General features: G+C 50.0%; 2 protein-coding genes across 2 annotated transcripts in view; one reads left to right on the forward strand and one right to left on the reverse strand.

Annotated features, from left to right (window-relative positions):
• SLC25A38 (solute carrier family 25 member 38) overlaps positions 1 to 12507 on the reverse strand; it is a 19794-nt gene extending 7287 nt beyond the window's left edge. The window contains exon 1 of the mRNA XM_035901537.1: positions 12502 to 12507. The gene's annotated coding sequence lies outside the window, so the exon portion shown is untranslated. The remainder of the gene's footprint in view (positions 1 to 12501) is intronic.
• LOC104132808 (C-C chemokine receptor type 8) lies at positions 6310 to 8584 on the forward strand. Its single transcript, XM_009646141.1, is given in 2 exon segments — positions 6310 to 6363; positions 7505 to 8584. Coding segments are annotated over 2 exon segments (1134 nt in total).
• Positions 12508 to 19748: the final 7241 nt, after the last annotated feature.

Below are 19748 nucleotides of genomic sequence, written 5' to 3' on the forward strand. Positions count from 1 at the left end.
TCCTCATATCGACAAAGTGCCAGACGCTTTGTTCTCCTACGTGCCTTCCAAGGCCTGTAACAAAGATGGGCCATTTGCTACTGATCTCCCCTCTTCCACATTCCCTACAGTGTTAGTTTCTTATCTATAGTGTTTACTTCATGATTAGTAAGTTAATATAAAACACAATGTCAGCAATTTAAGATGGATCTACAGTTGGCTTCACAAAGGTCCTTTTGTTAACCCTTTAGCCTCCCTTCAGTCTTCACCACGGGCTGCAGGGGAATCTCTGCAACAATAACAATGATAAAAGAATACACAAAACGATGCACAATGCAATTGCTCACTGGCCACTGCCCAGCCCATCCCAAGCAGCCATGGCTGCTCCCTGGCCAACTCCCCCTGGTTTATATACTGAGCATGACATCATACGGTATGGAATCCCCCCTTTGGCGAGCTGGGGTCAGCTGTCCTGGCTGTACCCCTCCCAGCTTCTTGTGCACCTGGCAGAGCATGGGAAGCTGAAAAGTCATTCTCATCCTAAATCCCAAACACAGCACTATATGCCAGCTACTAGGAAGAAAATTAACTCTATCCCAGCCAAAACCAGGACAGAATCCACCCCTTTTTCTATACCACCTACATCATGCCCAGGTCCCATACTCTCCAATACACTTCAATTAATCAGCGCTGCTTTTCCTGTCTTTTAATACATACACACAGACATCATTCCCTTGGTCTGCGGGCCATCCCTCTAAAATGTCCGTTGGGTGCATTTAGCCCATGACTTTGGGCTCCATCTGCTGTAACATGCTTTCAGGGCAGGAGAGGTGGTGCGTGGTATTGGACTGTTGCATGCTGAAGCCAGTTCTGGTTCCATCACCGCTTCACTTTCTTGGTTTCATCCAAGTTCATTCTTCGTGAATCTGGGCTATTCTTACTGTAATACCATTGCTATGGCATAGAGCAACCACAGAAGTGATGACATACAGTATTACACAGCAATTAACATCATAGCATTGAGTTCATTGGCTATTCTCACCCAAAACCAAATCCCCCTGAGGTACACATCGGACTTCCCCATCCTCCCACATCACCCACCAAGCGCACCCAGGTCCTTGAGCAAAAGCAATCCCATGGATGGGGGATTTTGCCTTTGCCCGAGGCAGGAGTAACCCCGACTGTCTTCCCCAACATATTTGTATATGCACTGCAGGGACTGTGTCCCCCTCTGCAGCACATAAGAGGTTTGACTGGGCAGGGCCAGCTCAGTTCGCAGATCCCCTTGGAGTTGACTAACCAGGTGGCCTTTGCTAAGTGTGTATCCCAAAGTTGGAATGTCCCAGCACCCGTTGCTCTCAGTGTAGTCTTTAACAGTCCATTGTATCGTTTGATTTTCCCAGAGGCTGGTGCATGATAGGGGATTGCTAATTCCCTCAGGTACTGGATACCTCTCTCCATGGTGGTCTGCTTGCCTGGGTGACATATAACATCTTCCTTGAAGGGATGCCTTTCCTTCATGCCTGACAGGAGTCGCCTCCAGAGGCTGGATCTCTGAGGAGAAGAAGTAAAAAATGTAATTATTAATAATTTCCGATAGATGGCTCCCAAAGTACAGAGTTGATGGCAATGCTGACTACAGCTATGAGACTGACCTCATGACCAATAATTTTATCATACCATAAGGCAGTATTACACAGTACAGAAAAGTAAGAACCTTAATCCACCTCCCAGAGGTGATAAACAGCAAAGTATGTACAGCAAGGAAGGTGTTATTTAGCACAACTCTGAGAGGAAATAAATCAATGTTGTGACCAGCAATTACTAAGCTAATATAATAAATTCTTATAACAAATTTGTTTTAACACTCTCTGGTCAGATCTATCATTATCTCAAACCTTCAAGCCCCACGTTGGGCGCCAAAAAGGAATGCTGTGGTTTAACCCCAGCCAGCAACTAAGCACCACACAGCCACTCACTCACTCTGACTTTAATTGGTTAATTAAAAAATTAAAATTACATTACATTACTTTTAATGGCTAATTCTGACTTTAGCCATGGCAGTTTGCATCTTGTTTGACTTTTGCTTGGAAGACACACTAAACCCACATTTAGATTATTGTTTAGAGGAGTGAGCTTAACAACTCTGATAAGGCTGACAAACCCCAGTGATGCATTTGAAATGTTTCTGTATGGAGCTGAGCTTTTGTATGGAGCTGAGGGTGGTGCAGCTGGATCTTCTCCCTCCATGTCTTTGGGTGGAGCTACAACGGACACTTGTGTTGCTTCCCGAAGAAAAGCAGGGGCTGCAACATAGTGGCCAAATTGTGGACATTCCAAGAAAGCTCTTCCAGCCTGAAACCCTGGCACAAACAGCAGTTTCCAGGTTCTTGGCTGGAAGAGTTTTGCTCCCTTAAAATAAGATTCATGGTGAATGAGGAGGTGAAGCAGCATGATCACACATGTCTCTGCAGGGATCATTTCCATGCCTCACTTCTGCAGGAAAACCCAGCAGAGGAAGCCTCATCCCTTCACGTTACTATCTTGGAGAGATGCAAGAAGACAACTCAGCTCTGGTGGTTTTCCAGCCACCAGTGGGAGACATATTTGCTCTTCATTAAAAAGGGGGGGGTGGAAGCAAAAATTACCTGCATGATCTGGGTCCCTGCTCAGGGGTGACTGCAGCTGGGGTGCCCAGCCACTATTGGCTTCAGGTGTAGGACAGCTCTGTCTGAACCCTGAATGGTCCCCTTCTACCCCCATGCCTCACCCTACAGTCTCACCATAGTTCCAAATTTCCCCAGTTGCTGAGAGACAGGGACTGAAAAGCCAAATGTCACCAACTGCTGAGGGACACAAGCCTCTCTGCAGAGCCAAACACTGCTTTGAGGCACTGCCAGTGCAGGAGACACACACACACACACCCTCCGCAAGATCATTTCCAGTGACAGCACTGGTCAACAAATCCACCTCCGTGCCAGAGCCAATGGGTCTGGGGCTGTGGAGTGGACATGTCTTCACAGCGGTTCTTTCTGGCAGTCTGACAAGCATCACACACGGGTGACACTGACACAGTCGATCTGCCCATGACCAGAGAGGTAGACCATATGCCCTGCGTGCATTGTGCTGTGAGGACATCTTCCACAGGAGGATCCCACAGGGCTCTGCAGGGATCTGCAGGTCACCGTGGCCAGCCAGCACCAACGACCAGCCTCACCCCAGTTACAAACAGGGAGACACCAGCACGCTGCACGCACGAACTCGCACGCAATGGGGGCACTGACATGGCTCATGGTACGCAGTGGTAAGGGCACAACCAGGGTGCATGAGCAAGGTGATGTCCTGACATGTGTTGGGCAGATTAGCAAATGGCCTTGACATTGCTGCAGGAAAGCTGCTGCTGTCGAGCCCTGAGAAGCAGAGCTGAAGCTGGCGGATGTGTTTGCATCCAGCACCACCCCTCTCTCTGCACCACTGCAGCCAAGCACCTCTTGAGTGCTGAAGGTGCCAGATTTGTGGTTATGAGTTAAGAAAGATGTTTTCTAGCTCTCAACCCAAGACAAAAGCATCCCTAGGGGGATGTGTGCTGTCATGCTGCAGACCAGGACCCTGCTGTAACTGGGAGGGTTTGGCCCTTCAGCACCTGTAGCAAGTTTTCTGCTGAGGCTCTGGCCAGAAGAAACAGGTTGTGTTTATCTCGTGCTGCTACTCATATTTTCCCTCCACTGTAACACCGTAAGTGCACCTGCAAGGCCGAGGAGCAGGCAGGCAAGAGCAGGTCATCCCATCCAGGGCTGGGGCACGCTGCCAGTGGGAGTGGCAGCAGCGCCCGGGCACTGTCCTGCCTGCAGGGTGGCTGCCCAGGGACAGCTGCAGCCCTCTCCGCTCCTCCTGTGCACCTGCCTCCTCCTCCTCCTCCCGCTCCTCCTCCTCTCCCACTGACACTGCTGTTTGAAAGGGGGGGGACGACGACACAGTGGCCGCCTTCCCACCAGGGCTGGAGGCAAATTTGCATGGTTCCTGGGCTCCCCTTGGACTGGGCTTCGCACTGCCGTGCAAGGCTTGTGAAGCCACCCATGCCGTGAGGCCAGGGAGCCGCGGTGGCTCCGAGGGTGCTTTGTGCTGCTGCGTCTGCGCCAGCCCATGCATGCACCAGAGATGGCCGGCGACAGCGCCGCAGGCAGCCTGCGCCTCCCTCGCTCGGGCTCGCTGAAATGCCTCCCCTGAGCACCACGCCTGCGGTGTGAGTGTCCCAGGTGTCACCCTCAGCCCCAGCTACCGCCCACGGTGGCTTGTGAGCCTCTCTCCCTGCTGCACGGGGAGATGCGTGGGCATTTCACAGCTCCCCAGCAGTCTCGGTGCTGCTGGGGCTGCTTGTTCCCTGTGCTCGGGCAGCCTGTCACCTCTGTTTAGGAGATGAGAGGAACAGAGCTGCCTAAGGGGCCAAAATTCCTGTTTGGTTGCCACCTCTTTTTCCACATTGCGTAATTCCTGACAATGGAATTCCTGCAAATGGAGATCCCACTTCAACACTGCCAGTAACTCCTATGACTAAGGAGTTTGCTTCTGGTTTCAGTTTCTGTTTTCAGCTGTTGCAAGACTTAATACCTAGCAGAGCTTGGCTGTCAATCAGACTATCATATGCATATGGCTTGATTCACATACTAAAATTTTGACCCAATATCACACTGCCCACCACAGCCAAAGCAAACCAGCCACTGCCACATGTGGAATAGCTGCAGATTTTCTCAATTCACAGAGATTTATCCCTCTGCCTTTGCAGCAGCAGTGAATGAAAGTGGGCATTCAGAGGGTTTGAGAAACACAATAGACCATTCTGCATGGGGATCTCCAGCAGCACATCTACGGACTGACAACCGGTGAGGTACTGGTTGCTCAAAAACAAAAAAAAAAAAAAAGAAAGGTGATGTGACTTGCCTGAATTAGAGTAACAGCACCAGGCTATAATGAGGAGCAGTAGTATTTAAGGAGGTAACACACACTTCAAATGCTACCCGTTGCTCAGTAGTGCTGCTCTTTCCTACACATCTCATGTTGTGGGGGAGATTGGAGATGGCTGTAGGACAAAAACCACGCTGGGTCAGAGTGAGGTCCCAGCAGGTACTTGGCGGAGGTAATGGAAATCCAGTGCTGTTCAGGGCTTTACTTCAATGTTCATCTGTGAGAGTGTCCTGCAGGGTGCGTGTTTTGGGAAGGAAGGTCGATAGGGACTTGGCAGTGTTAGGTTAACGGTTGGACTCGATGATCTTAAATTCTAAGATTTTATGATCAGTTCACTTGGGTATTTCTGTCTGTGGGTGGGTGGGTGCAGGGGGAATGCACCTTTGAAAGAAAAATATCAAAGCAATCGTGGTGTCCTTTGCCATTGCTGGCTATTGGCAGCACTGGGCCGTCCCCCACAGTCATCTTCACCGAAAATCTTGGGAGCAGAGGAGAGACAGCACTGCTTCCCCTGTCCCAGCCACGGGGGCTGCCGAACAGGGGCTGGCGGTCATGTTGTGGGGGAGATTGGAGATGGCTGTAGGACAAAAACCACGCTGGGTCAGAGTGAGGTCCCAGCAGGTACTTGGCGGAGGTAATGGAAATCCAGTGCTGTTCAGGGCTTTACTTCAATGTTCATCTGTGAGAGTGTCCTGCAGGGTGCGTGTTTTGGGAAGGAAGGTCGATAGGGACTTGGCAGTGTTAGGTTAACGGTTGGACTCGATGATCTTAAATTCTAAGATTTTATGATCAGTTCACTTGGGTATTTCTGTCTGTGGGTGGGTGGGTGCAGGGGGAATGCACCTTTGAAAGAAAAATATCAAAGCAATCGTGGTGTCCTTTGCCATTGCTGGCTATTGGCAGCACTGGGCCGTCCCCCACAGTCATCTTCACCGAAAATCTTGGGAGCAGAGGAGAGACAGCACTGCTTCCCCTGTCCCAGCCACGGGGGCTGCAGAACAGGGGCTGCAGGTGAGGGACAGGAACACTTTGCAGACGCATGGGATGAATTGCAAATCTCTTCCACTGACGTTCATGTTGGTTCTCAGAGTGGAAAGACATAGATCACTTAGAAGATAAAGCTGACATGCTTCCGTTTCTCTAAGTGTCAAATAAAGAGGTGAACTCGCTGGCTTTCAACACATATCAGAGAGGAAAAGGCATTTTATGACTGTGCACTCCTACGGTGAGGACCTTGCCTGTGACTTGTCATTGCAAAATAAGCTAAGGTAAATACTGCCAGCATATATGTGTGAAGGTATGCCCAGTTCTTAAAAACCTGTGACATAAAGGCATTTTTTTGGACTTTTTCAGACACAGTGTTGGACTATGGAGGAGAACTCGACGTACCTGCCGGTTAGAAGGGTCTCTGAGGACATGTCGGTGAGTCTGTTGCTGCTGCCCTGCAAGCCGAGCCCAGTTGCACATCTGAGGGGTCTAATTTTGCCTAAGGGGGCACATAGTACTGGTAGGGACAGCGAGGGTTTAGAAGAAATCAGTGTGATTATTGTTCTCTGAAAAAAAAAAAACAGTGAGTAAAAATATCTTTGGCTGATGAGATTGGGGGATATGCTGCCACCCATCTTCTTTAGCTGTTTGCTGTCACAGGCGCTGCCCAGGGCTGCGGTGGTTGCTGCTGGGGGGCTGCGAGGGGCCAGGGAGCAGGGAAGGGGAATGTTGCTGCCTCTGACTGGTGCCAGGAGAGCAGAGCTGCTGGTGTTGAAGGGAAAACCAGCCATCCCTGTTAGCAGAGTAAAGTTTTGGTGGGCATGAGCTGCTGCCAGCAGTGGTTTGTGCTGGCACAGGTGAAGAAGGCAAGGTTCCTGCTGGAGAGGGGGGAAGAAGGGGCAGTAACCCCTGTCTGCCCTTTGGGAAGCTGCCCCTAGGGCCAGAGCTGCCACCACTGATCTCACCCGGGGTGGCGAGAGTGTGCAAGGTGCAGCACCCACCAGTGACCTGTATGTGCTGGTGCCTTTACAGCTGAAACCTGCTTGAACCATGCGGGAATCCTCTGCAAAAGTAACTTGTCCCACAAAGGGGTATTTCGGGAAATGCAGCTCTTAGGAGATGAGCACTTACACGTCAGTTCCCCCCTTCCTCCTTTCTCAAGGAAACATGGAACAGGACCCCAAAACCTTTGTCAGGGGGTCTCAGCCCCATGGCTATGCCCATTTAGTTGCTAGTTGGGGAGGCTCCTTGGCTCTAGCCTCGATGCCCCATCACATCCACCTGGACTGCAGGCACGGGGCTGGGCACCCCACATGGAACTGGCGGGGGAATATTGGTAACCACAACCACATTTTTCTTGATCTCCTCTGTGCCTGTTGGTGCAAGAACCTCATCCCAGATCTTGCAGGGGAGGATAGGTCACTCACGTTCATCCCTCATTTGCATCCTCCAACATAGCTGGGGCACAGCTTGTTTTGTCTTCCTGTGGCTTGGTGTGAGCTGACTTGTACCTAGTATATTTACTAAGAGGGTAATTTGGGATTTGGGCCTCACGATCTTCATTGTCCTTGAACAGGTGGGTTACACATCACCAACAACTAACTCCTCTGCAGCCTATGACTACACCTTCTTCTACCCAGAACTGGACATCAGCTGTGATCTTGGAAGTATTCCAGCATTTACATCGACCTTTTTACCAGTGCTGTACTCCCTACTGTTTGTGACTGGCCTTGTGGGAAATGCTTTGGTTGTTTGGGTCCTAATAGTCTTCAAGAAAGTCAGGGCCATGTCTGACATGTAGCTGCTGAACCTTGCCATCTCTGACCTTCTCTTTGTTTTCTCCCTCCCCTTCTTGGTTCACTACTCCATCATGACCCAGTGGACTTTTGGAAATGCGATGTGTAAAATCATCAGCTCAGCTTACTTCATTGGTTTCTACAGCAGCGCCTTTTTCATAACCATCATGAGCATCGACAGGTACTTGGCCATTGTCCGGTCTGTCTATGCTCTCCAGGTTCGGACAGCTGCCCATGGGGTTATCACCAGCTTGGTCCTTTGGGCAATTGCCATTTTAGCATCTGTGCCAGACTTAATTTTTTACCAGGAAACGATTGACAATGACCGGACAAAGTGCACCCCTCACTATCCTGACAGCAACATCAGCTGGAAGACTTTCAGTAATTTTGAAGTCAATGTCCTAGGGTGGCTGATCCCTGTTGGTGTCCTCATTTTCTGCTACCACAGCATCTTGAAAAACCTGAAGAAGTGCCGTACTCAGAACAAGTACAAAGCAATTAAACTGGTTTTTATTGTCATCATTATCTTCTTCTTCTTCTGGACCCCCATCAACATTGTGCTTTTTCTGGACTCTCTGCAGAACATGTATATCATTGATGACTGCCAGACAAGCCAAAGGCTAGACATAGCCATGGAGCTGGCTGAGGTGTTCTCTGCCATCCACTGCTGCCTCAACCCAGTCATTTACGCCTTCGTGGGTGAAAAGTTCAAGAAGCATCTCCGTGAAGCTTTTAGAAAATGCACACGTTTTCTGTTGATCTGCAAAGACTACAATGCTTTCGATGGGCGCAGCCTGGACAAACACTCCTCTCTGCAGGCGACGTCCTCACAGTTGTCTTCTGTTGGCACTGTCTTGTAGAGCTACAAGTCAAAAACTTTCATCCCGAACAGGTGACCTGAAGTTGAGAAATCCTCACAGCAGGGCATCCACAGGGATGACTCTTTGGGCCACCTTTTAGGACAGGAAGAGGGTGAGGAGCTGCTTGAGCTTGCTTTTGTCATGGTTGCCTTTGGGGCTCTTACTTTTCAGCATCTTTTTTTAGTATCTTCCTCCCTTTCCCTCGGCCCATCCTGCCCTGCCTGCTTTCTGAAAGAGAGGCCAAAATTACCAGCAGGCTCCTGCACTGCCCGAGCAGCATGGAGAGGTGTCTTAGGAACATTTCTTCCCCCACCTCAGATTCAGTACTGAAAGGTACTGTTTATGTTTCCGAACTCGGGACACTTGGCCGCTCCTTACCTCTTCTCAGCAAAGTGAATTAGCTTCGTAAGCAGGGACAAGACTCACAGCAGGAGTGGGAACCTGCTCTTTGGAGGGAAACTGCCCAAGTTTAAGGCATCATGCCAAGGCCCGGCTCCCAATTGACAGATCTCCAGCCCAGAAAGAGCTTAGTAAGTGTATAATTAGATAAGCAAAAAAGAAATAAATGCTATGCATGTGTTTTATTGAAATCAGCGTGGAGGAATACCTAGGTATGATCTTGATTCCTCATCTGCTACCAGGGCCTGCAGCTCCTGGGCTGGAAGGGTTTGGAAGTTGTAGCCTAGAAACGACACTGTGGGTGTCAAGAAAAAACCCTTATGGGAATGAAGGAGTGCCCTAGGGATGAGTGGAGGAATAGTTACCAGGATAAAAAGGCTGAAGAGTGGAAAAAATACTGAGTGTGAGCTAACTGAGTGATAAGTCCTATGTCGCAGCTTCTTGTGGACCCTCTGGCTGGTTAGCCACAGGCTAGGATGGTGGCTACTCTCAGCAGAGCCCTGAAGGGCTGGTGGTTCTGTGGATGCCTGAAACAGGATGGGGAGAGACACAGATGGGGTAATGCACCAAGCGTCCTGTAACTCAGGTGATATCTAAAGCACATGGCACTGGCTGGTTTGAGCAGACAGAGGCTCCAGAGATGCCTAAAACCCAGATGACACTCAGCCTTCTCCATGGGGGAACTTTTTGGACATTTTAAGCAACTGATGTGCCAGTATGGTCACCACTCTTGAGTGTATGATTGGGGTTGACCTCCCAGTTACTGGTAACTGTGAGTGACTGATTTATGTGTGAATGGTTTCCTATGCATATACATACATATGTATACATATGTATACATACACATGCATATATATGTATCTTTTAATATATATAAATATTGATAGATAAATGCAATGGTGTTCTGAAGCTTTTAGTCCTGATCTATTTCTGCCTACAAGATATCACCATATTTGAAGTTTTGTAATAAAGCTACGGCATGTAATGTAATTGCACAGTCCTAGAAACGTATTTCATCATTAATTCTTTCAGCTTGTGCATTTTCTTCTGTCCTGGGCAGTTCTACAAAACTGACAATCCCTTCAGGTGTGTCTTTTCTCCCTCCTCTCTCTCCCTCCCTCTTCCTTCCTCCTGGGAGGAAGGGAAAAAAACAGCAAAGAGTAGATTATCTTTTGTTCTAGAAATTTAGTTTCCTGTAAGAGTCTGCCCTTGTAGTGTTTCCACGCATACTGAGAGCCCTTGGGCTTACTTCTTAGAGCAGAACAAGCCACAAAATACCATTCTTTTAAACCACATATCTTCAGATAGGGTTTACTATTTTAATGTGTATTCATATTTGCAATCTGCAAGGTACACTCTTTCGCAAGAACGGGCCATTTCGCAAGAAATACATGCTGCCTCATGTGGACCATAACATGTTCTCCAAATTGTAAAGACTGTGACCGCAGGAAAAGGTTCAGCTGCTGCCCAGGTCCCAGCTGCAGTACAGCTCCTGCCTTTCAGGTGCCTCACCACCCTCGGGCAACCAGGCTTTTTTTTTTTGTATCTGCAAACACTCAGGTGCTCTAGAAGGGGATTCACAAAAATTCAGGACAAAGCCAAAGGGTGGTGGGTAGGAGGACAACACCAGCTATCTCCCCTGCAGATTCACAGCGTGAGCCTTCTAGACCAGACCTCGCTCAGCTGAAGCAGAAGAGATGGGGATGATTTCCGCCGCCCCATCCTGCAGCCCTCCTGTGGGCGCTTTGGGACAGGTGCTGGATCCCATTTGCCCAAGCTGGCAAGAGGATGGCCTTTCCCTGGTGCTGCTGAGCATCTCTGCCAGGGGACATCTCCCTCTTTTCAGACATTTGATTGCTGCTGTGAAGCTGTTGGAGTGAGGCTGTGACCCAGGGCTTCCCCACAAGGGGCTGTAACCTTGCGGCGTGAGGGTAGTATAAATGGGCAGAGCCTTCTTTGCAAAGTCTTTCACTTTTCTACTTCTCACTAGAGTCTAACAGGCATATTCCCCCTGCTGCTGCCTCAGTACCGCTTGCAAAATCTTCCAGCAGGGAGGTGGGAGACACTTTCTGCGGCTGAAAAGATTCCCTGCCAGAGGCAGCTGCCTTCCTCTATCGCAGCAGCAAGACTAGGAGCCTGGAGCTGGACCTGACCTCAACTTCTCATTGCAGCCCAACTGCTTTGAGCTGCTACTGCTGCCTTCCTGTGCAAAGGGAGAAGGTGAGACCCACATCCGGAGGCCTGCATGGCTGGCAGGACCTGCCCTGTGTTGCTGTGGCCGGCCAGGAGCATCCCTGCAGGTCTCAGAGCTCCTCTCCTTTCTGAAGGGACGAGCCTGGGAGCAGCCTGCTGCCCTGCCAGGGTCTGTGAGGGCACTGAGAGCACAGGAGAGCAGGAGGCATCTTCCTGTGTCTGTGCAAGCTGCCGGACAGATTGAGGGCAATGCCAAATTTTAGGGTCATCCCAAGAGCTGGGAGTACAAGAAGCACCCAGCTGCTGAGGCTAGACCATCCTGCATGGACCCCGTGCCTGTTCACCTGCTTGCATAAAAAAGTACCCACCACAGTTGTTATATTGGTCCTGCTCGTATCTGCTGCTTAGCTTTATATCCTGATCTTGATTCTTCTTTTTGCTGAGATGATTCAGGAAGATGTTGGCACATTAAACAGTCAGATATTCACTTGTTCTGGCTTCAGTGTGTCATCTTAAAACAGACACCGGAGTAATTGTTACCCACATTCAAGCTTAAACCTAAAATACACACTTGTTTTCTTTGGATTTATTGCTGTTATTCGCACCAGAGGGTGCCTTCTACAGAGGGTCTTTGTTGGAAGGATGGAGTCTTTGATGCCACCCACGATGCTCTGCGTGTTTGGGTGGAATGGCCTTGACAGGCTGGAGCGCTACAGTGGCATCAGTGGGGCTTATCTTGCACAAATGTCACTCGCCACACCGTGCAAACCGGTGCAAGGCTTGTAGGGAGCAAAAGGGTATGTTTAAGGACCTGCACTGTTGAACTACGGCAGGAAAAAGTGGGCTATATCAGGACATGCTAGCTTATGGTGTTGCTAGATCCCTCGGGAAATAGCATGAAGTGGGACCTGATGGATCCTTTCACGTCTCTCAGCTCGGAGCTGCAGGATGGCCACTTTAGCACAGGGAACGAGTCTCAGCATCTTGTTCCAAAATGGCATCCTGAAATATGAAACTAGTCCATATCTGGCCTTTTCTGGCATTATGCTGGAGCGTCCTTCCCAAGGCAACATGCAGACAACACTAATTAAATCCTTGGCAACATCTCTGGCTTTCAAGCCACTCATTCGGGCCACAGCATGCAGTCTGAGGATGAGGATGGGAGCTTCTGACTTGCTCCTTTACGGAGGAGTCCTCGCAGCCTGCAGCACAGCTCTGCCTCTTTCTGCTGTGGTAGCATCCAGCTACCCCTGGAGGTCAGAACCAGTCAAAAGTTTTACGAGGGAAAAAAAGAAAGATTAATCAAGGGTATTTGTGTCCCCCACCTCTCGTGGCTGAAAGATGCTCCTGCGCAGGGATGGGCCTGCATTAACATGCACAAATCTCCCCAAACCCCATGGAATTGTATTGTGCCCAGAATAATCCTGTTTTATTTTCAGGTTCTTGAAAACACTGATTTAGTATACCAGTTATGAAGCACCATGGAAATGACTAACTGTGCCAGGAGAGGATCCAGAAGGGATCATGACAGAAAAAAAAATAAACATGACTTTAGGTATTCTGTCCAGATGTAAAAAAAGTTTGGGAAATTGAAAGAGAATTATATCCTTAGTCTGAACATGTCAAGTTTAATTGCAATGTGCAGGCCAGCGTGCATTTTGGATTAATATTTGTACCACAAAGGCAGCAAGTAATGCTGGGCAAAGCAAAGCTGCTGCTGTACTACGCCAGTTTTGACACATGGCTTCTGAGTAGCGTGCTTCTGCATAAATCTGTATTTCTGCTGACTCAGTTGAAATGCCAAAATGTACAGAGCCAGCTCACAGAAAGCCCCGCCTCAGAATAGCAGTAACGTGATTTGGGTTCCCACAGCTTCTGCTGATGAGTGCATCTGCTGGGTTCCCATCCTGATCCAAGGACTCTTTCATCTCATGGCCGGCCGGGACTGCCCATGCGGCTCCGCTGTTCTGTCCAGCAGCCAGCGCAGTCAGTGTATCCCTGGCGTCAGCAGCTGGGCCATGTAGGATGCGATATATGTGAGAGAAGAGTACTACCTAGCAAACAGCAATGTCTGCTGCATTACCCTAGTAAATACCAGTTTTCCTTGCTATACTCTGGTATCTGGGCAGACTTCCCACTAACATTAATGCATGTGCGGTAAGTGCATGCACATCTGCATCACCAAGACATATATCCCTTTCTTCACCTGGCACTCTCTGAGGATGTTCAGTCTCCATAATCCTCCACGTGCGTGGCTGTAGAGAAGGTAAAGCAGACAAGTTTTGAAAGAAAAGGGCGCTTGAGCACCACAACCAGCTGAGGTCTTCACATCACAGCTGTCCACCATTAGCTGCCCGGATAACCCTGCCTGTCCTAGAGGATCCTGCAGCACAGGTTCAGGAGGGGCTTGAGAACAAGGTTATCATGCCTTCAGCAGTCCATTTTTTTTCTCCTTTTTCTACAGAAAAAAACCCCCAACAGGCTGTTAACTGATGAAGTCCAGCAAAGCAATCATTCCTCAAAGCCCCAACCATTTGCTGACCCACACTTGGAGATAAACGTGATTTTTCTGGAAAATGTGAGCAGGGCCCAGGGGCATGTTGCACATGTGAAATGATCTGGAGGAGTAAAGCACGGCCGAGCTTCAGCTCTGCCAAAGGGAGTGGGCACACCAAGAAACAGAGTGGATCAGAGGGTTTCTGCTCATCTCGCCATTTCCTGACAGCTCAGCAGCACAGGCATACGCTCCGCTTCTGTTTCAAAGCCACCATGGCCCTCTCTGCCATGGAGGAACAGCCCCAGCCTGACTCATTCCTGAACCTGATCTTACTGACAGATGATGGTGAAGAAATGTTCAGAAAAAAAAGAGATGAATCATCATCCAAAGGCAAATACCCATTTTGGTAGCTACCTCTTGACCCAGCCCCCAGCCCAGGGCAAGGGTTGTGCAGGACTTGGTGGACCAGCAGACAGGTTTGTGGCTGTCTGGGCAGGTTTCGGTCCTGCCACCGGCAGGCCACACGATGCTGGAGCTTTCTGCATGTTGTGAAGAGGCATATCTGACACCTGCCTCTGGGATGGATGCTGCCAGACTGGACGCAAATCCTTGATGAATTCCAACACACCACAGAGGAGGAGAGGAGATTTCATTTGGGATCTTCAGAAAAATATGTGTCTTTCTCAGCAGGAGGGGATGGATGCAGTGCGCTGCATTCCTGGGCCTGTGACAGTCTGGGGCTTATTGCCACCAACTAACGTGAACTCAAACACAATTTGGTTAAAAATGTACATGTCAATAGGTTCTCTTGACGTCATGATTAAAGCCATGCTGAAGCAGTATCTCTGTTACCCATCTCTAAGTTAACAACAGCAGACAACTACTGGAGCAGCACCCAGCGAATATGCAGCACACGATAACAGGCATGTATCAAGTACAGCCATCATACAGAGGAATTTGAGCCCCTTAGGCAGCTCTGTTCCTCTCATCTCCTAAACAGAGGTGACAGGCTGCCCGAGCACAGGGAACAAGCAGCCCCAGCAGCACCGAGACTGCTGGGGAGCTGTGAAATGCCCACACATTTCCCCATGCAGCAGGGAGAGAGGCTCACAAGCCACCGTGGGCGGTAGCTGGGGCTGAGGGTGACACCTGGGACACTCACACCGCAGGCGTGGTGCTCAGGGGAGGCATTTCAGCGAGCCTGAGCGAGGGAGGTGCAGGCTGCCTGCGGCGTTTGCTATGCAACAAGGGATGGAAGAAATGGGTCTTTTTCCCTAACCTTCAGGTATTCAGTTGGGCTGAGAGCAAAGAGCAACATTGGGTGGTTTCCTTGGGTCTTTTGTCCATGCTCACTGCAAGGCAGGCTGCATTTCTCCTCCCCTCGCTCGCAGCACCTGCTTCTGTGTCCCTGCACCCGTGTGCCTCTTGCACCATCCCCGCACATCTCGGTGTCCGGTGTCCCCAACATCTCGCTGCCCTGAGGGGTGCTGAGCCACAGTGGTGTGGCGAGAGGGGCGGTGCTGCTGCAAACGTACCCGACAGCTTCAGCTCTGGTGACAGCAGGAGGGAAGGGGAGAGGAGGAAAAGGAGGGAATGCAGGAGCAAAGGAGTTTCTTTTTTCAGCATTGTGAATGGCAGCTTGCTGGAGTGCAGCTGTGCAGCCGTCCCTCCTGCCTGGATGAGCCCAGGAGGGAAGGAAGGGATGTGATCACCCAGCCAATGGCTTCTTGCCCACGTTCTCAGGTATTACTGTTACTGTTGGAGCTGACCCCATGAGCAGCACAGCCTTGGCAATGGGCTCTGAGTGATGGATGTAACTCAGGTACACACTGAAACAGGTGAATCTGAGCAGCTCGCGTGCACATCACCCATCCCAGGGGATGAGGAGACCTCCCCAGGAGACCTGGCTGAGCCTCTGTCACCTCTCCGGGGCAGGAGAGCACCATCCCCACATGGTAGCTGGAATGAGGGGACGCTAACAAACGGCTCAGGAACCCAGATGTGGCCACCAAGGCACAAGTGAACGCAAGCACTGAGCTCTTTCAGTGCCCTTATCCCTTCAGTGTTGTTTCTAATGCAAAGATAAATGTGTCTCTTCACTTCTAATACCCATTTGGGCTATACTCCTTTTGCTTGCAGAAAGTGTGCAAGCCTTCAGCTTTCTGTGGCTCTTCCCCTCACCAGCCCTGAACATTTTCATCGCTTGACAGATCTTCTCTTCCCTTCCCTTCTCTTCTCTTCTCTTCTCTTCTCTTCTCTTCTCTTCTCTTCTCTTCTCTTCTCTCTCTCTAATTTTTGCCTCTCCACCTTTTTAATGAAGAATAAATGTGTCTCCCGCTGGTGGCTACAAAACCACCAGAGATGGATTGTCTCCTTGCATCTGTCCAGGACAGTGACATGAAGGGATGAGGCTCCCTCTGCTGGGTTTTCATTCAGAAGCGAGGTGCAGAAATTATTGCTGCAAAGGGGGTTTTTTGTGTGTGTATGTGATCAGCTGGTGCCCACACTTGCACCAAAAGCTGCCGGGTGGACTCTGGGCAGGCAGCAGCTCTGCTGCAGGAGAGCATGGGAGGAAGGCGACGCTGCTGCAGCAGGGATGTGCCTCCAGAAGTGCCTCCACCCAGCTGACAGAAAAGACAAGAGGAGAGTTTTGGAAGAGAAATTAAGAGAAAGGGGGGGAAAAAAAATGTCCAGCAGGGTTCAGTGCAGTCACGGCGATGGTGCGCGTTGCACTGCTGAGCCACGCAGGGCAGCTCTGCATCAGAGCTCCAGTGGGACCCAGGTGCTCCATCCCTGCTCACCATCCAGCCTTAATGAGGATTTCCGAAGGGTACAGCCTGGACAGTACAGCTCCCGGCTCCCTGGCACGCTACTGACAGTGCGGTGAAGGTCACAGCTGCCTGGGTTTTGCTCCTGTCCCTCCTCTTGAAACACAGGCAGAAGAACCTGGCAGGGCATCAGGCTGGCAGAGCTTGCTCTTGGGACGCGAGCCGTCTGGGTGCTGCTGTCGCTTTGCCTGGGGAAGCAGCACAAGTGTCCACTGTAGCTGCACCCAGCGTCAGGGTGCCACCATTGTTCAGCTGCAGAAGGGAACAGACCCAAGCTCAGCACCCTTTGGGAGAACAGACCCGAGCTCAGCACCCTTGGGGAGCATTTCAGATGCACCCTTCAGGCTTGTACGCTTTCCGGGGTTGAAGTCTGCTCCTCGGAACAGTCATTTGGATAAGCTTTTGGTGTGTCTTCAAAGCGAAAGCCAAACATGATGCAAACGGCCATGGTTTAGTCAAAGCTAGTTGTAAAACCAAAACATCCCAGCAGGTGCCCTCATAGCAGAGAGAGTTAAAACAGGACCCTATCTGCTCTTTTATCATCAGTGTATGGAGACTTGCAAGTTTGCGTGGCCATAGCATCTCCGTAGACTATTCTCCCCACTAGCCCTTTTCCTCTCTATCTACAAGGAATTAAATCCTGAAGGGACATTTCTGATACAACTCCAAACCAGCGTTCTGCCTCCACTTACTCATTCCAGCTCTGCCACAGTCTCAGCTGTGACTGCTTTCCACTTGAGCAAAGCGTTAAATCAAACAAAAAGAAACATGCAACTTTGGCAAGCCTCTGAAGTCCACAGAGGGAAGCCCTGGTGTCACAGCTCTGGGAGAGGGGAGGTTCCTGGGGTTCCCTCTGGTACCCCCAGACAGTTACATTTGCCCATCTGCCCTGCAGAGGGGACTCCAAAGAAGCTCTCCAGAGCCGAGACAGCCCCTTTCTGTAGGCAACCACCACCAGCAAAAGCAAGGTGTGCTGGGGAGAGCAGTGTTTTGATCTTTCAGGCCAGACATTTCTTTACCACGTGCTTTAGACCACAAAGCTTGAACTTGCCAGTGCTGCTGTGCGAAAGCCTGCCTCCCCCAGCTGACCTGGCAGCCTGGCCACGGAGCAGGAGGAGATGCTGCTGGTGTGGAAGCACTGCTGGTCTCCTCAGGTGTTGAGAGAAATAAGTTTTCAATTTCAGAAGGCAGCACAGAGGGAGACAGAATAAAAAGAAAAGGGGGTTTGTGCCCTCTTTACCCACTGTATCCCCGCAGAGCACATCCTTCACTCTTGATTTCCTATGCTGAAACGCTCCTGTGCCTCGCAGTCGGGAAGTCCGCAAGCTCTACCTAGCCCTTCCCAGGAAAAGTCTCTCTGGTTATGGGGGATGCAATGTTTCTTTCTTTTTACTTTGGAGAAACATAAATGCTTTTCCCCCCTCCTGTATGGACCAGAATGAAAGTCCTTTGAGCAGCTTTCTCAGACTTTCTTATCCCTGAGCTATGTACTGAATACCAGAGGGTGAACAGAAGCCAAAGATGGAGAGCAGAGGTATTTCTTGATGTTGCAATTGTCTTTCAGGCGGTGCTCATTCCATTCACATTCATCTTGCACTAGAAGCACACACCATGACAACAAGCAGTGCTCTTATTTAGGGTTATTGCCACCAGCAGAACACAACAGAAAGCCTTTTCTATCTCCCAGGGAGATCTGTTGAGGACATCTGTGAGTCAGCCTGAGTTGGTTTCTCTTTATTTGGAGTCCTCCAGTTAAAACCTCTGTGTGTACTCCTTTTAGCAAACCTCATTTCTTCACGAGGGTAATAACTTGCTCTGTGTTCAGTTCCAGTTGAATTTTGGGCAGCGTGGGAGGGAAGGGGTTGATGACTGCCTTCAAGGAAACCCAGCTGCAAGGAGGTCTTTTCTACCTGGAGGCAAGTGCTAGCTGGGGACTGCCTCCCCTGCTGTTACATGGGCAGTCCTGACCCTTATTTGCAAGGTTTTTGACTGCAACGAGCAAAGCCAGAGGTGATGTGCTGAGTGCTGGTGACCCAGGAGCGGGTACCTGCCAGCCCGAGGGTGGCTCTGGCTGCCTGGGCTCTGGCAACCCACGTTTTACACAGCAGCAGTGAACCAGCTTGGCATGTGCAGTGGGGAAGCTCCTACTGGATTATCCACACCTTTTTTTACAAGGCTTGTCTGCAGATGGCAGTGGCTGGGGAGGACGCAGCTCTTCACCACCCCCATGAGGAGGTGGGAGAGAGGTTTAGATCTGGGTGCCCTCTGAACCACAGCACGCCTTCTGCAGGACCCACGGCCGGGGCAGCTTTACAGGGATAACATCAGACTGTCTTTGGCATCAAGAAAGCTTTCAGTCACCTTTCTGAATCTTTCGGTTCTCACACAGTGAGCACGTTTCCTTAGTACCATATAACAGAAATTATCTTTCTGAAAGTTGAAAGTTTGCAATTTTGGCAGTCATAGCTCCTACTTTCAGTGTGTGGGGAGAATCCAGCCACCAGTCTTTTGATATTTTCCTGAAAAAAAGTGCAGAGTTCTTTACATCTGTTTTTAATGAGGTGGACCGATGAGGCTGCTGGCACTCGTCAGAGAAAAAGGAGAAAAAGGTGACTTTTGATAATCTAGTCCTCTGGCCCTTTGCTATTCCCTAACCTTTAAAACTTTATTTTCAGCAATGTGTCCTGTACCTGTACCCAGCAGTGTATGCTGTAACACCTAACCAGGTATCGGTTCCCTGATTCTTTCCATGGGCGCTTGCCCTGGCCCCCGTGGCTGACGCCACTTGCATAATCCAGCTGATGTTGGAGGCCCACAGTTTGGTATATTGCTATGTAACTGTTTGGGGATGTAACCTTCGCTAGATAAAGCATAACATCCTGACAAATCCTGCCATTGGCAGAAATACCAGAACTAAACTTAGACGAGAACAGTTGCCTGGCAACTCACTACACCAACTAACAAGCAACAGCTCAGACAACCTGGGAGATGCTCTCCACCCCAAAACCCCCATCCAGCTCAGCCTGTACGGAGGCGGCACGACTCTACCTTTCAGGACAAGACGTTTTAACCTCCCTTGGCATCTGCGGCAGGGGGGGGAGCTGCGGGGATGTAACCTTCGCTAGATAAAGCATAACATCCTGACAAATCCTGCCATTGGCAGAAATACCAGAACTAAACTTAGACGAGAACAGTTGCCTGGCAACTCACTACACCAACTAACAAGCAACAGCTCAGACAACCTGGG

The sequence above is a fragment of the Egretta garzetta genome, unplaced genomic scaffold (genome assembly GCF_000687185.1).
Source record: "Egretta garzetta isolate BGI_Z169 unplaced genomic scaffold, ASM68718v1 scaffold409, whole genome shotgun sequence".
NCBI lineage: Eukaryota > Metazoa > Chordata > Aves > Pelecaniformes > Ardeidae > Egretta > Egretta garzetta.